Source organism: Monodelphis domestica, chromosome 6 (assembly GCF_027887165.1).
Source record: "Monodelphis domestica isolate mMonDom1 chromosome 6, mMonDom1.pri, whole genome shotgun sequence".
Classification (NCBI taxonomy): Eukaryota; Metazoa; Chordata; class Mammalia; order Didelphimorphia; family Didelphidae; genus Monodelphis; species Monodelphis domestica.
Genome location: NC_077232.1, coordinates 291,139,599 through 291,153,678, shown reverse-complemented (window position 1 = coordinate 291,153,678; position 14,080 = coordinate 291,139,599). Strand labels below are relative to the sequence as shown.

General features: G+C 34.5%; 1 protein-coding gene across 1 annotated transcript in view; it reads right to left on the bottom strand.

Moving 5' to 3' along the window:
- Nucleotides 1-1,741: 1,741 nt before the first annotated feature.
- GC (GC vitamin D binding protein) overlaps nucleotides 1,742-14,080 on the bottom strand; it is a 55,572-nt gene continuing 43,233 nt past the window's right edge. The window contains exons 11-13 of the mRNA XM_007495659.3: nucleotides 11,965-12,097; nucleotides 6,175-6,228; nucleotides 1,742-2,191 (exon numbers count right to left, since the gene is read on the bottom strand). Coding sequence (XP_007495721.2) covers nucleotides 2,180-2,191; nucleotides 6,175-6,228; nucleotides 11,965-12,097 — 199 coding nt within the window. The 3' untranslated portion in view covers nucleotides 1,742-2,179. The remainder of the gene's footprint in view (nucleotides 2,192-6,174; nucleotides 6,229-11,964; nucleotides 12,098-14,080) is intronic.

Sequence of the window (14,080 nt, the reverse complement as noted above, 5' to 3'; positions counted from 1 at the left end):
GATCAAGGCTATCCCTAATGCCACTCCAGTACTTTGGCTATGGGGTGGTATCCTTTTGCTAATCAGGGAATTACCAACCACAATCTCTCCATTAAGTTGGAGTCCCTTTAAGCCTCATCATCTCTCTTGCCACTGAGCCATGCAGAACACTGGGCATTTTCAGTCAAAGACCCTTGGCATCACTTCTCAGCCTTTTGGCTAAGATCAAGTGTAGTACCAAAGACTCCTGGGTCTTTCCATTTATTCCAACACAAAACCTTCCTAGATGTAATGTAATTAGAATGTACGCTCATCCAAGAAAGCTGTACACAATGGATATGAATGGTTTTACATAAAAAAAATCTTTTTATTTTCTACTTTGGATATGGAAATGTTCCTTTTTTCTTGATATTCATTAAAGTTAGAATTTAAAAAATTAAAGTATGATCATCTTGAGAGCAAGGATGGTTTCATAGTATTTAATAGTACATATAAAGTACTTAATAAATGCTTTTTTATTTATTAGGTTTTAATTTAAAACTAACAAAAATTCAGAACAAAAATAATGATGTCATTAAGAATTTAATGATAGGAAAAGCAGATGAGTTGGCTATGTGCAGGAGGTAAGGATGGCTGGAAGATACCTAGATTTTTCCACTGAGAGCCTTGCAAAAAATGAGAAAAAGTAATAGAAATCCTCCAGAGCATTGGGTTGACCTTCTATGATGAACTTTAAGGAAAAGCATATACAGGTTTAGCATAAAATTTATAAGATAAGTTCAGATATGAACCATTTCCAAAACTCCTAAATCAATGAGATCATGGTGAAATCATGGATATATTTGCATATATTCATTCATTCAATTAGTATAAACTTACTGAGTCATTCAATATCTGAAAGGATAATAATAAGAACAACAAAATAGGTTAAAAAAAAAGGTGAAGATATATATGCAAAGACCCAGAAAACAAATTTATTTATTTCATAATTTAGAACAGGTCTGGCCCCATTCACAAAATACTCACCTGTTTGTATAGTAAGCTTTATTGACAAACCCTGAGAGAGGTCCCTTCCTTCTGTAAGCCCGCTTCACCCCCTTTTCAGACCTCTTCTATGTACTATCTTCCCTTAAGTTTTTAAGGGCAGAAACAGTATTACTTTTTTCCTTATATTTGTATCTCCAGATCAAAGCACAGAAATTGTCACACATTAGGTCATCTCTATCTACTGAGTCACTTAGCTGCCTCCTAGTAGGCATTTCAAATGGCAGCTGTCATCCAGGTTTAAGTGGTGGATAATGGCTATGACAATGACTATAGGAGACCCAGACAAGGCTTGAATTACAAGGGCTCTTTCTCTTCCTTGTCAGCTGCTGGGACATTTTATGCCCAGGCCATTGGCTTCATAATGTCATTGTGGTGAAAGACATTTCTCTATCTCCAGCTGGGGATGTTGGAATAGGCAGCAGTGACAGGTATGACAGTGAAAACCTATGTAGGCTAGCAATGAAGCCCTCATGGAAGGAGTACTTCCATTTCTTCATCAAAGAAATATACATCTTGCCAGTGGGCAAAAACATATTCTTGTCCACCTTGCTATCCTTGTGATCTTGCCACTCAGTCTTGCCATTCCTCTGGCATCTAAACCCTTCTTGGCATGTTGTCTCCCTCAATAGAATGTGAGCTCCTTGAGAACAGAGACGATTTTAGTTTTCCATTTGAATACTTGGGACTAAGCACAGACCTTGGTACATAATACATGTAAAATAAATGGTTTTTTTTATTCATTAAAAAAAAACCTGTGGATTCTGAAAGGGACAGGAATTTTAAAATCAATTAATCAACAAACTGTTATTATGCACCTGCTATGTGCCAGCTCCTTGTGGGTTTTGAGGATACAAGGGCAAAAATGAAAATATCTCTGCCCTCTGAGAACCCATATTCTTAGGGCAGGACCCTTTGTGTTATTGTCTCTGTAGCAAAAGAATAAATAATCTTTCAGAGACCAGGGGGCCATTGGTATGACAGCACTTTTTATAGCATTTCTTTGGTATACAATTCATATCAATTGTTTTTGATTGCACATCCATTACATTTCTGTGATTCTGGGGAGAATCTGTGTAGTGGGGAGGGAAATTGATGCTGTTTCTTCCAAAAGCTTAGCAAATTCCTTTCAGTTTAGGTCTTCAGGGCCCATTCATCACTTTGTTCGCTAATGAAACAAAAGAAAGATATGCCAAGTCAGAAAAATGTTACAAATAGGTGCATTTGTTGATAGTTCTGCTCAAGAAATTTGAGTGATGTTCAGTAATTTATAAGTCAGCACCAGAATATCTTCATGGTGAATTTATGGAAGCCCAGTAGTCACTTACCATGGCTGAGTATACCCAAGATGAGAAATGACCCCATGTGGAACCTAATTGTTTTATAATAAATTGTCACTTGTCTGTACACAAACACATCCATGTATTTCATTATTCACTTTTAAGCTTTAATATGAGAAGGAAAATTTCTATTGCTGGGTAGAATTTTTTTGCTATTATTAGAATGATTATAGTGCATGAACATTTTGGAACACTCCTGTTTGATAAGAAATGAAATGGAGGATTTCAGAGACATGAAGAGACTCATATAAACTGGTAGAGAGTGAAGTGGGCAGATCCAGAAGAATAATTTGTACTATAATAGCCAGGCTATAAAAATGAATTCTTTTGTAGAAGATGTGTAGATACTGATGAAGCATGAAATGAGTACAACCAGAACAATCTATACAACAAAAACAAAACACTGTAAAGACAAACGACTTTGAAAGCTCTAAAAACTGTGATATATGTGTGTGGGATGTACATATGTAAAATGATCACTAATTGTCTCCTACAGAAAAGAGATGGGTTTAGGGAGAAGAATGATGCATACGTACATATATGTTTGTATTTCTATATAGGGGGATACATGCATATGTCTATATTGTTCTGTTGTTCAGTCATGTATGACTCTTCATGACCTTCTTTGGTTTATCATTTCTTTCTCCAGTGGATTGAGGCAAACAGAAATGAAGTCACTTGCTTAGGCTTACACAACTAGTAAGTTTCTGAGGCTGGATATGAACTCAGTTCTTCTTGACACTATGTCTTGTGGGCACTGAGTTGCTAGTTGACACTGAGTCAACTAGCTACTTTCTATTTACTGAGATACATATATCTATGTAGATATAAACATATGTTATCCAGATAGATGTCTATCTAGATACAAATCTCTATCTATCTATCTATCTATCTATCTATCTATCTATCTATCTATCTATCTATCTATCTATCTTAGAATCAATGAGGGAATTTCTTTTATTTGACTATGCATATTTATTACAAATACTTTGTTATGTTTTTCTTCTCTTTTTTTCCTATAGGGTGGAGGATGGGAAAAAGGGAAAATATATTTGTAATAAATTTTTGAAACACCGAAGAAGAGGTGTGTGTGAGGATAACACTATAGATATAGAATGTTAAGGGCAGTGATTTGTTGGGTTTGCTTAACTGTTTGAGGAGAATTCTTGGTGAGAGGGGGTAATCAGGAAATTTTGTAATATAAAAACAAGGTATGATAAAATACTTTCAAGATGATATAAACTTAGTCTTGCATGACTTTTTCTTGCTTAAATCAAGCAATTTCATTATAAATTAAAGGCAAAATTACTGGCATATACTTTGCAGATTATATTCTCTCCCCTCTTCACTTTTTAAAAAAGTGCATATATTTGCCTTTTTGTGTATCTTATGATACATCTCCTGTTTACTGTGATTTCCCCCCTCTTTTACTATCTCTTTATCTTGGATATCATCTCCATATCAGTCATTTTTCTGTTTTGTTACTTCCAGTGTAAAAATCTTTCTCCTGCACAGAGAAATTGGAAACAATGTAAGAATAGGTTTTTATGTAAAAACACTCATGATTATCTCAATATAAGCTAAAACAATTTTTGAAAAAAGGCAACTGCTGATACTTTTGAAAAAAACAACAGCAATAACATGAAATAAATGGACTGAACAGCTTCAGACAAGTTGCAGAACACAAAATAATTCACAAAAATAATTGGTGTTTCTATATATTTTCAACAAAATATTGCAAGGAATAGAGAGATGTTGCACTCAATATGAAACATTGGGGAGTTCCTCTACCTTATAATATCAACTCTTTTTCATACAATAATGGACTAGAAGGAGGGGGGTGCTCATCAACTGGGAATTCTTGAACAAATTATAGTATATAAGTACAATTAAATATTAAATATTATCTCAGCATAAAAAAGTTGATGAGAGAAGTGATTATAGGAAATTATGGGAAGACTTATCAGCTAATTCTCAATGGGATAAATAAAATTGGGGAATTATTTTTATATAAACATTTTACAAAAGCATACAAGTTTGAAAGACTTAAAGAACTTTGATTAATTCAATAATCATCTAGCATTCCAGAATATTAATGACAAAACATAGCAGAAGTAGTGGACAGAAGATACAGAAAAGAGATCCATGTTTGAATGTGGCTGATGAAGAAATTTATTTTGTTTGATTATGCATATTTATTACAATAATTTTGTTTCTCTGGTTTTTTTTTTTTTTCAATTTTGAGGTGAATTGTAGGAAGAGAAGGGGCTAAGGTTAGGATAGCCAAAAATAAAAAAGATAAAGAAAAGAGGGTCATTGGAACATATTTACATGAATAGAACAAAGGCAGAATGGATTGTTAATAAGATAGGCAACTTTGAAATTTACATGTGGAATTTATTATAATAAAAATATCAATAATATATAATTATATTTGTATTATATTAATCATAGTAAATAAATTTATCACTTTTATTATGTCTCAGCAGCATTTCTCATAATAAGCTTATTTTTATTCCTTAAAGCATTTTTGTTTTACTATCTCAAAGTACTGGGTAGGAGAATGGGATTAAATGCTAAATAGTTTGAAACAATTCAATCTGCCAGAAGATTGAACTATTTTTGATTTTCACATCTCTGGCAAAGTAGTAAGTTAGCATATATGGAAGGAACCAATGTCTCTTTTTCTTTCTCTATTAAATATATCTTCTAATTAGCTTATTAATATTTTAGTTATATTTATTAAGAAATAACATATTTGAGCTGTTATTTTATTTTGTTTTTTCTTTCACAAAAGTTATTTCACAAAGAGGAAATTAGGTGGTACAGTGGATAGAATACACCTAAAGTCAGGAAGATTCATCTTCCTGTGTTCAAATCTAGCCTCAGACACTTGCTAGTTGTGTGACCTTGGATAAGTCACTTAACCCTGTTTGCCTCAGGACAAACCACTGGTATCTTCATTAATAAAATTCAAATTATGGGCCATGAACAATCAGACATGACTGTGACTGAACAACAACAACAAAATCTTATGATACGCACACACACACACACACACACATATATATATATATATATACATATATATATATATATATTTAGCAGAAGGTATTTGGAACTAAAATAAACCTTAAAGTTTATTTAATCTAATTCCACATTGTTAGAAAAGAGGAAAACAGGTCCCAAAGAAGAAAATGATTTATCCTTGGTCATCCTTTGAATTTAATGAGGAAAATTTTAGGTCTAATTTTCAGAAATTCAGGTATATTTGTGTATATGTGTATGCACATGCATGTGAGTGACTTTTTGTGATGCTATTCTTTCATCTCTTTTCATAGTTAAGATGTTTACCAGGGGTAAGAAATTGGTGATACTTTAGCAGAGCTGATTTAGTTTATTAATCAATCAATCTCCTGTATGTTCTAGCTATTCCTCCTGGACTGAAGAAAAATATTCTCCTGTAATCCCATTCAAATGGATTTAAATCTCATCCTTAAAAACATTAGTTAGTTAGTGAATGAGAATTTTGAACTCCCTACTACTACATGGTAAGCTGACATGACCAATAAAGGTCAGAGCTTCCGGCTCTAAACCATGTTATTTCTTCTACATCTAAAACTAGGAATGAAGCAGTCCCAGGTCTGTCAATAACCAGATGGGTGTACTGTAGGAGTAACCTTTCCGGGTCTCTCTGAGGTTTAGATTAGAATATGATCTTAATGGTTCCTTCTAGCTAAACAGTTCTATGACAGTTAATAAAATAAACCTCTGATTTCTGATATTACCTGTTTACATTTTGCATACTTACCGAAGTCAATAGACATGAGTCATGGCTACAGAAATTTTTAGTTTCAGCATCAATCTGAAAGTAAAGCATGGAAAATATTTAATTTATAGGACTCTTAGTTCTGCAATAATATTAACAACTGACTATGTTAAGGACTATAAAATGTAATGGGGTTTTTGTGCATTCCCAGAGCAACTTAGATGAAGGTACTCATGTGACACAGGGCAGAGACCTGTTTCTGGGAGGAGACATGCTTTGGTCCTTGAGTATGTGTATAGAAATAGCACCTTTCCACTGGCTAGGTAACTGGCACAAGCTTCACTTTTTAAACTACGCAATTGAGACTCTCACTCTCTTTCCAACTGTATGTGGTAGGGTGGGAGTGAAGGTCCTTTTTGATTGATAGCATCAGCTCTATGGATGAAGGGGAAATGTCCACATCCCCTATGTCTTGGGCCCTGTGGTTCAAAGAATTAGGGTTGTGATGTTGGTATGTTTCATTTGTCTTTTTTTAGTACCAGATGCAGAAAATCCCTGAACCATGCCAATCTTGGATTCAGGAGTCCACACCCAATGTTGCTAGAGAAAAAAAAAATGGACCCAAATCCCCAAAGTCCAATTCTTATTGGAAATACTTCTATTCTTAATGGAATTTAACATTAGATTTTTGATGAGCTGTCCTTGGTATATGAAGTTGTTCCCCTCTCCCACCCAGGCTCTAATACAGTGACTGACACCTAGTAGATGCTTAATAAATATTTATTGACCCACAAACCCATTGTGATCTAAGTCACTTCCTTTCTATTGGGACTTGATTTTTTTTTTCATCTGTGAAACAAAATCTTTTTTGGTTAAAGGGGATTACATTGCAGACATTACATTGCAGACAGACATTACACACAATGTAAACAAAGGTACAGAGTTAAGTTGTAGTTGGTGAGTTGGTGAGATAGTTTGTAGATGGTGAGTAGTCAGATGCATCTAGATCAGGATTTCCTAATTTCTTTCAAACCATGGTCCCCTTTGTAAATCTTTTGAAGACTATTGTGAATCCTTGTGAAACTTTCCCCGAGTAACATATTAAACTGATAACTAAAGGATTTCCACTAAAGATGGATGAAAATAAAGATAATATTTTCATCCATATTTGTAGAACAGTTTCCATCTAAGTTTATTAGTTCTTCAGAAGTGTTAAAAACTGACTATTTAAAAATTATAAAATATAATACAATCTGGGGACATGTGTAGATCACCTTCAGTAGAGATAGAGAGATAGCCATATGGGAGAGGACAGAGACCAGTTTCTGGGAAAAGGTATCTTTTAGTCCTTTACCACATGATGGGAATATTCTCTTTCCATTGGTTTTATACACAGAACAAACTGAATTTTTGAAACTACCAGACTCTTTTTCCCGTTGTGTACAGGAGGTAAAGGTCCTGTTTGACCCTGAAACCTATCAGCAGTTCTCTTTGAGGTCTATGGAGCCCAGGTTAAGAATTCCAAGCTCACAGGGTGCATATAAGGAGAAGGGGAAGACTGTTAGCTAAATTTGGATAGGCAAAGTGTTGTCAAGTTGTAGAGAGCTTAACAACAATACACTCAAAGCATTCTGTCTAGAAAAATGCCTGCAAGGGAGACCAGGGAGGATTTTAGCCTCTAATGGAAGCAAGATAACTTATCAGTACAAACTCTATGGAAGGACACTGACTAATGAAGATTGTATATAGATATGCTATATATCTATACATAGATTACATATTATATATGTACTTTATATAATATATAGACAAACTATCATTACATATACTATATGTATACTAATAGATACAATGTATAGTATATAGCTATATATAGTTCATAATATATCTAAATATACTATATCTTTCTATCTATACTATATGTTACTATATAGAAGAATAGCTTGTACTCCTATATCTTAAGGATACAATGGACTGAATAGAGCCTCAAATATCTTTATTCTCTTGAGAATAATTCTAAACCATACTGGATTTCTTTCTGGAAGACATAGAGGCAAGAGGAGAAGTACACAGTATTGGGCAGAACCCTGAATTGTGGAGTCAGGAAGACATGGATTCAATTCTATTTTTGTGACTTTGGGCAAATCATAAAATATCACTGAATTTCAATTTCCTTATCTGTAAAATGGGAGATCTGGACAGTTCTTTTGCTTTTAATTTTTTTAATTTCTCCTTTGATTTTTATGATTTCCAACTTAGTTTTTATTGGAAATTTTTAATTTGTTATCTTTCTAGGTTTTTAAGTTGCAAGCTCAATTTATTGACCTCTTCCCTCTCTAATTTGATATAAATTTTCCCCTGAGTACTGCTTTGACTACATCCCATAGATTTTGATAAGTTGTTTCCTCACTGTCATTCTCTTCAATGAAATCAGTAATTATTTCTTTGATTTGTTCTTTGACCCACTGGTTTTGAAGAATTAGATTATTTAGTTTCTAATTAGTTTTAAATCTGCCTTTCCACAAGTCCTTATTGATTATGATTTTTACTGCATTATGGTCTGAAAAAAATTGCAGTTATTTCTGCTTTCCTATATTTGTTTGTATGGTCAATCTTTGGTTATGTGTCATGTGCCACTGACAAGAAGGCATATTCTTTTTTATCCCTACTTATTTTTCTCTAGATATCTATTAGCTCTAATTTTTCTAACACTTTATTTACTTCCCTTATTTCTTTCTTATTTATTTTTTGGTTCAATTTATCTACTTCTGAGAGGGGAAGGTTAAGGTCCTCCACTAGTATGGTTTTACTACCCATTTCCTCCTTAATCTCCTTTAATTTCTCCTTTAGAAATCTGAATGTTGTACCATTTGGTGCATATATATTGAGTATTGATATTTCTTCATTATTTATATTGTCTTTCATCAAAATATAATTATCTTTTTCATCTCTTTTAATAAGATCTATTTTAGCTTTTCTTTTATCTGAGATCATGATTGTTACTTCTGCCTTCTTTGTCTCAGTTTCAGCCCAGGCCCTTTTTCACCCCAAGCCCTTTACGTTGTATAGGTCTACCTGCCTCAAGTGTGTTTCTTGTACACAACTTATGGTGGGTGAGGTTCTAGTTTTTAATCCATTCTGCTATATGCTTCCTTTTAATTGGTGTGTTCATCTCATTCCCATTCACAGTTATGATTACTGTCTGTGTATTTCCCTCCATTTTGACTTCCTCCTTAGATTTAGCCTTTTCTCTTATCCCTCTTACCCTCCCCTCCAACTTTTCACTTTTAGTCAGTCTTCTCCCTTTCTGTTCCCTAATGTTATTCCTCTTCCCAGTACCTCCCCTCTTATTGGTTCCTCTCTTACTATAGTGCCTTTTAAAAGATGCTCCACCCTTTCCCTCCCTAGTATTGCTTCCCTCCTCACCAGCCCATTTATTATCCTTCTATTTTTCTATAGGACATGATATAATTCTCTGCCCCAATGGATCCGATTGTTCTTCCCTCTCTGAGTCAATTTCAATGTGTGTATGATTTAAGTATTACCTGTCTCCAACCACTTTTATTCTTCCATTGTATTGGTCTTCTCCCCACCCTCCCCCCAGCCCTCATGCACTTCTTTATGAAATATAAAATTACCCTATTTTGTCTCTTTTTTCATTTCTCTTAATATTATCCTCTTTTTATATTTATCCTCTACAGTTTGTCACTGTTCTCTCAAAATATAGGAATACAAATCATTTGAAATTATTGGATACCTTAACAAAGGGATTTCCCCTCCCCCCCCTTTCTTAATTACCTTTTGGTGATTCTCTTGAGTTCTGTGTTTGGGAATCAAATTAAATACAGGAGGTGATCTGTGGATTTTTTCAATCTCTATTTTTCCCTCTTGTTTGAGAATGTTGGGGCAGTTTTCTTGGATAATTTTCTATAGAATAATGTCCAGGCTTTTTGTTTTGTCATGATCTTCTAGCAGTCCAATAATTCTTAAATTCTCTCTCCCCTATTTTTTCAGATCTTTAGTTTTATCAATGAGGCATTTTATATTTTCCTCAATTTTTTCATTCTTTTGATTTTGTTTTATAGATTCTTGCTGCCTTAAGAAGTCATTTGCTTCTAGATTTTAGATTCTAATTTTTAAAGACTGAATTTCATCCCTGGCTTTTTGGTCATCCTCCTTCTGGTCTGATTTTATTTGTAAGTCATCTTTCACCTTCTTTGCCTTATTTTCAAGCTGGAAAATTCTGGCTTTCAAGACACTATTTTCTTGTTTTAATTCATGTTTCCAGATGACTTATTTTGCTTTGTAAGTCCTTTTCCCAAAATTGTCTTTAGCCTCTCTACATTGTTTCTTGATTTGTGTTTTTAGTTCTTCCAAAGCCTGTGTCCAATTCAGTGGAATTTGCTTGGTGTTCCTTGATCCTCCTCTGTTCCATTTGCTCTTTGTTCATTACCTGGATAGAAGCTGTTGATTGTAATTTCTTTTTTCTCTTTTTGTTGTTTGCTCATATTTTTTCCTTCTTTTCCCCCTATAATTGACTATAATCTTGCTCCTCTGTTCATTTGGGTAATTCTGTCCTGTAGAGGCTTCTTTTCTGCTCTGCTGACTGACTAGATTAACCTGATGGAGTATTAATGAGCCCTGAGGTCAGATCTTCCTCAGCTGGCAGCAGAAGCTGAAGGTGTAGGTGAAGGTGAAGAAGCTGAAGGGATCTGGGCTTTCCTGCCATGGTAGCAAGGTATTCTGTCAGCTTTTGCCTGGATCCCAGTTAGCTGGATTCTTATAGCTACTCTCAGGGAAGTCTATGGGGGGAAGGGTGTTGGAGATTGAGTTTCCCTGCCCTCTGAAGACTTCTCATCTACCCTACTGCTAGACTAGATTAAGCCTGGCATGGAGCTTATCTGTGGAGCTGGATATGCCCTGAAGCCAAAACCTCATGAAACTGTGGCCGCCAAAATGGAGAGAGATGGTTGGGATTGGGCTGTCCTTCTGTCTGAACCTCTCCTCCAGCTGTCTCCCTGCCAGCTGTGGTCAGCACCCTGAGCCTGGTCCAACTGTGACAGTAAGACACACCCTCCCAGCTAGAGCCCTTACCCCATGATCCCAGCAACCACCAGAGACTCAGCACATTAGGTGGGGGAGGGATCCTGGGGTCTTCCTTCTTCTTTATCCTGAAACCCACATACCTTTTAAGTTGAGTTGAGCAGGAGGGTCCCCTGACTTTGTCCTGCTGTTAGATTTGATTTTCTATCCCCTCAAAGCACTTTGTTTTTGATTGGTGTTGAAGGGTTTTCACATAGGACTCAGCTTTTGCTGCTTCTAAGTGGCCATCTGTATTTTGCCTAGTTTGTTTTCTTAAGTAGGAAAAACATTCTCCTTCCAATCTCATTTACATGAATCATTTATGTAACTTTTCCCAAAGATAATTAAAACATGAATATCTTAGAACCAGTCTAAATGATCTGACATCATTGATTACTTTCCTTGGAATAAGATGAGTTTGTAAAAAGGATGACTAGTCAATGCAGAGCTAATATTTAGCAGTAATGATGTAGTGATTGTCCTCCACGATGAATGGATTATATTAGCAAGAATATGAACTACCTAAAATGAGTAGCCTTTATTCTTATATACTTTCCTATTGACAAACATGTGTATAATTTGATCATTATATGAGTGATCCTTTGTCATCACTTATTTATTAATTTGTATTCTAAGGAAAGTCTTAAATAAAGCTGACCTAAGGCAGTCTTACAGAAAGGACAGAAAGGGCCAAAGAAAATCAAGGCCTTGGGCACTGAGGTAATAAATGGAAAAGTTAAATGTTCTTACCCGTGGACCACAATACAGTGGAGGTGAATTCATCTGACAGCACTTGAAGGCAAAGTCAGTCCGATTTTCAACCATGTCCTTAATATTTTTGGAATTAGCTTTAGGAAAGTTCGTCTTAAAGTGCTGTGTCAACCTAGGGGGTAGGAAACTTAAAAATTATTATTCATAATTTCTTTCTTTAATTATAAACTTAATAAACATTTTCATATTCAAAGAATAGAAAAATGTTTTATATGAAATTATGCATCTTAATTATATACAACCTGTTATTTTAAAGTATTTATTAAATTTAACATGATTGTTCCAACACTAACTGTCTGCATTTCCTTCTGAACTTCCTTTGTATTAAAAAAAAAAAAACATGCTGATAGTCTTTTGGACTCTTATCTGAGAACTTTGATTTGTTTTCTCTCTTATCTGACAAATTTGACATTTACTCTATTGAGATGGTTGAGGTCATTCCATGTGAACTGATTTTTCTCCCTTTCTCTTCATCTCCAAAACCTTTAACATTCTATCATTCTTGCTCTTCCCTCACTGCAGACTCAAAGAGATCACCTTTTTCCTTTCAAATACCCAACCTCTCTACATATACACTTAATCCCTTCCATTTTATCTTATCAGGTAGAGTACATCCTTAATCAATAACATTCTCAAATCTTCAACCTCTCCCCATTTGTTGATTCCTTTCTTACTTTTTAAAAACGTTTGTGTCACTAATTTTTTTTAAATTTTATTCATATTTAGAATCTTTTTCCATAGTTACATGATTCATAATTTTTCCCACCTTTCTTCCCTCCCACCTCCCAGCACTGACAAGCAATTCCAGTGGGTTATACATATGCCATTGTTCAAAACCTATCTCCATGTCATTCATATATGCAATAGAGTGATCTTTTAACTCCAAAACCCTAATCATATCCCCATCAAAACATGTGATCGATCATATGTTTTTCTTCTGTGTTTCTGCTCCCACAGTTCTTTCTCTGAATGTGGACAGCATTCTTTCTTCTAAATCCCTCTGGATTGTCCTAGATCATTGCACTGCTGCTAGTAGAAAAGTCTATTACATTTGATTGTGCCACAGTGTATCAGTCTCTGTGTACAATGTTTTATTGGTTCTGCTTCTTTTGCTCTGTATCAATTCCTGGAGGTCTTTCCAGTTCACAGAAAAATCTTTCAGTTCATCATTTCTTTAAATACAATAGTATGCTACCCCAATTTGTTCAGCTATTCCCCAAATGATGGACATTCCTTTATTTTCTAATTGCTTGCCATGACAAAGAACACAGCTATGAATATTTTTGTACAAATCTTTTTCCTTATTATCTCTTTGGGATACAAATGCAGCAGTGGTATGGCTGGGTCAAAGGGCAAGTATTCTCTTAAAACCCTTTGTGCATAACTCCAAATTATCTGCCAGAACGGTTTGATCAATTCACACTCCACCAGCAGTGAATTAGTGTCCTAGATTTGCCATCTCCCCTGCAACATTTATCATTTTTATTTGCGGCTATATTGGCCAGTCTTCTAGGTATAACTTGGTACTTTAGGCTTGTTTTTATTTGTATTTCTCTAATAAGGTGGGATTTAGAACACTTTTTTCATGTGCTTATTGATAGTTTTGATTTTTTCATCTGAAAACTACCAATTCATGTCCTTTGACCATTTGTTGTTTCGGGAATGGCTTAATTTTTTGTAGATTTGAATTAATTCCTTATATATTTAGGAAATAAAACATTTGTCAGAGAGTTTTGTTATAAAAATGTTTTCCCAGTTTGTTGCTTTCCTTCTAATTTTCTTTGCATTGATTTTCTTTGTCCAAAACCTTTTAAATTTGAACTAATCGGTCCTTCATTTTATACTTTATAATGTTCTCTACCTCTTGCTTGGTCTTAAATTCATTCCTTTCCCACAGATCTGACAGGTATACTAATATATGTTCACTTAATTTATCATTTCACTCTTTATATTTAAGTCATTTACTCATTTTGAATTTATCTTGGTATAGGGTGTAAGATGTTGATCTAAACCTAAATTTTCCCATACTGTTTTCCAATTTTCCCTGCAGTTTTTGTCAAATAATGGGCCCTTGTCCCAAAAGCTGGGGTCTTTG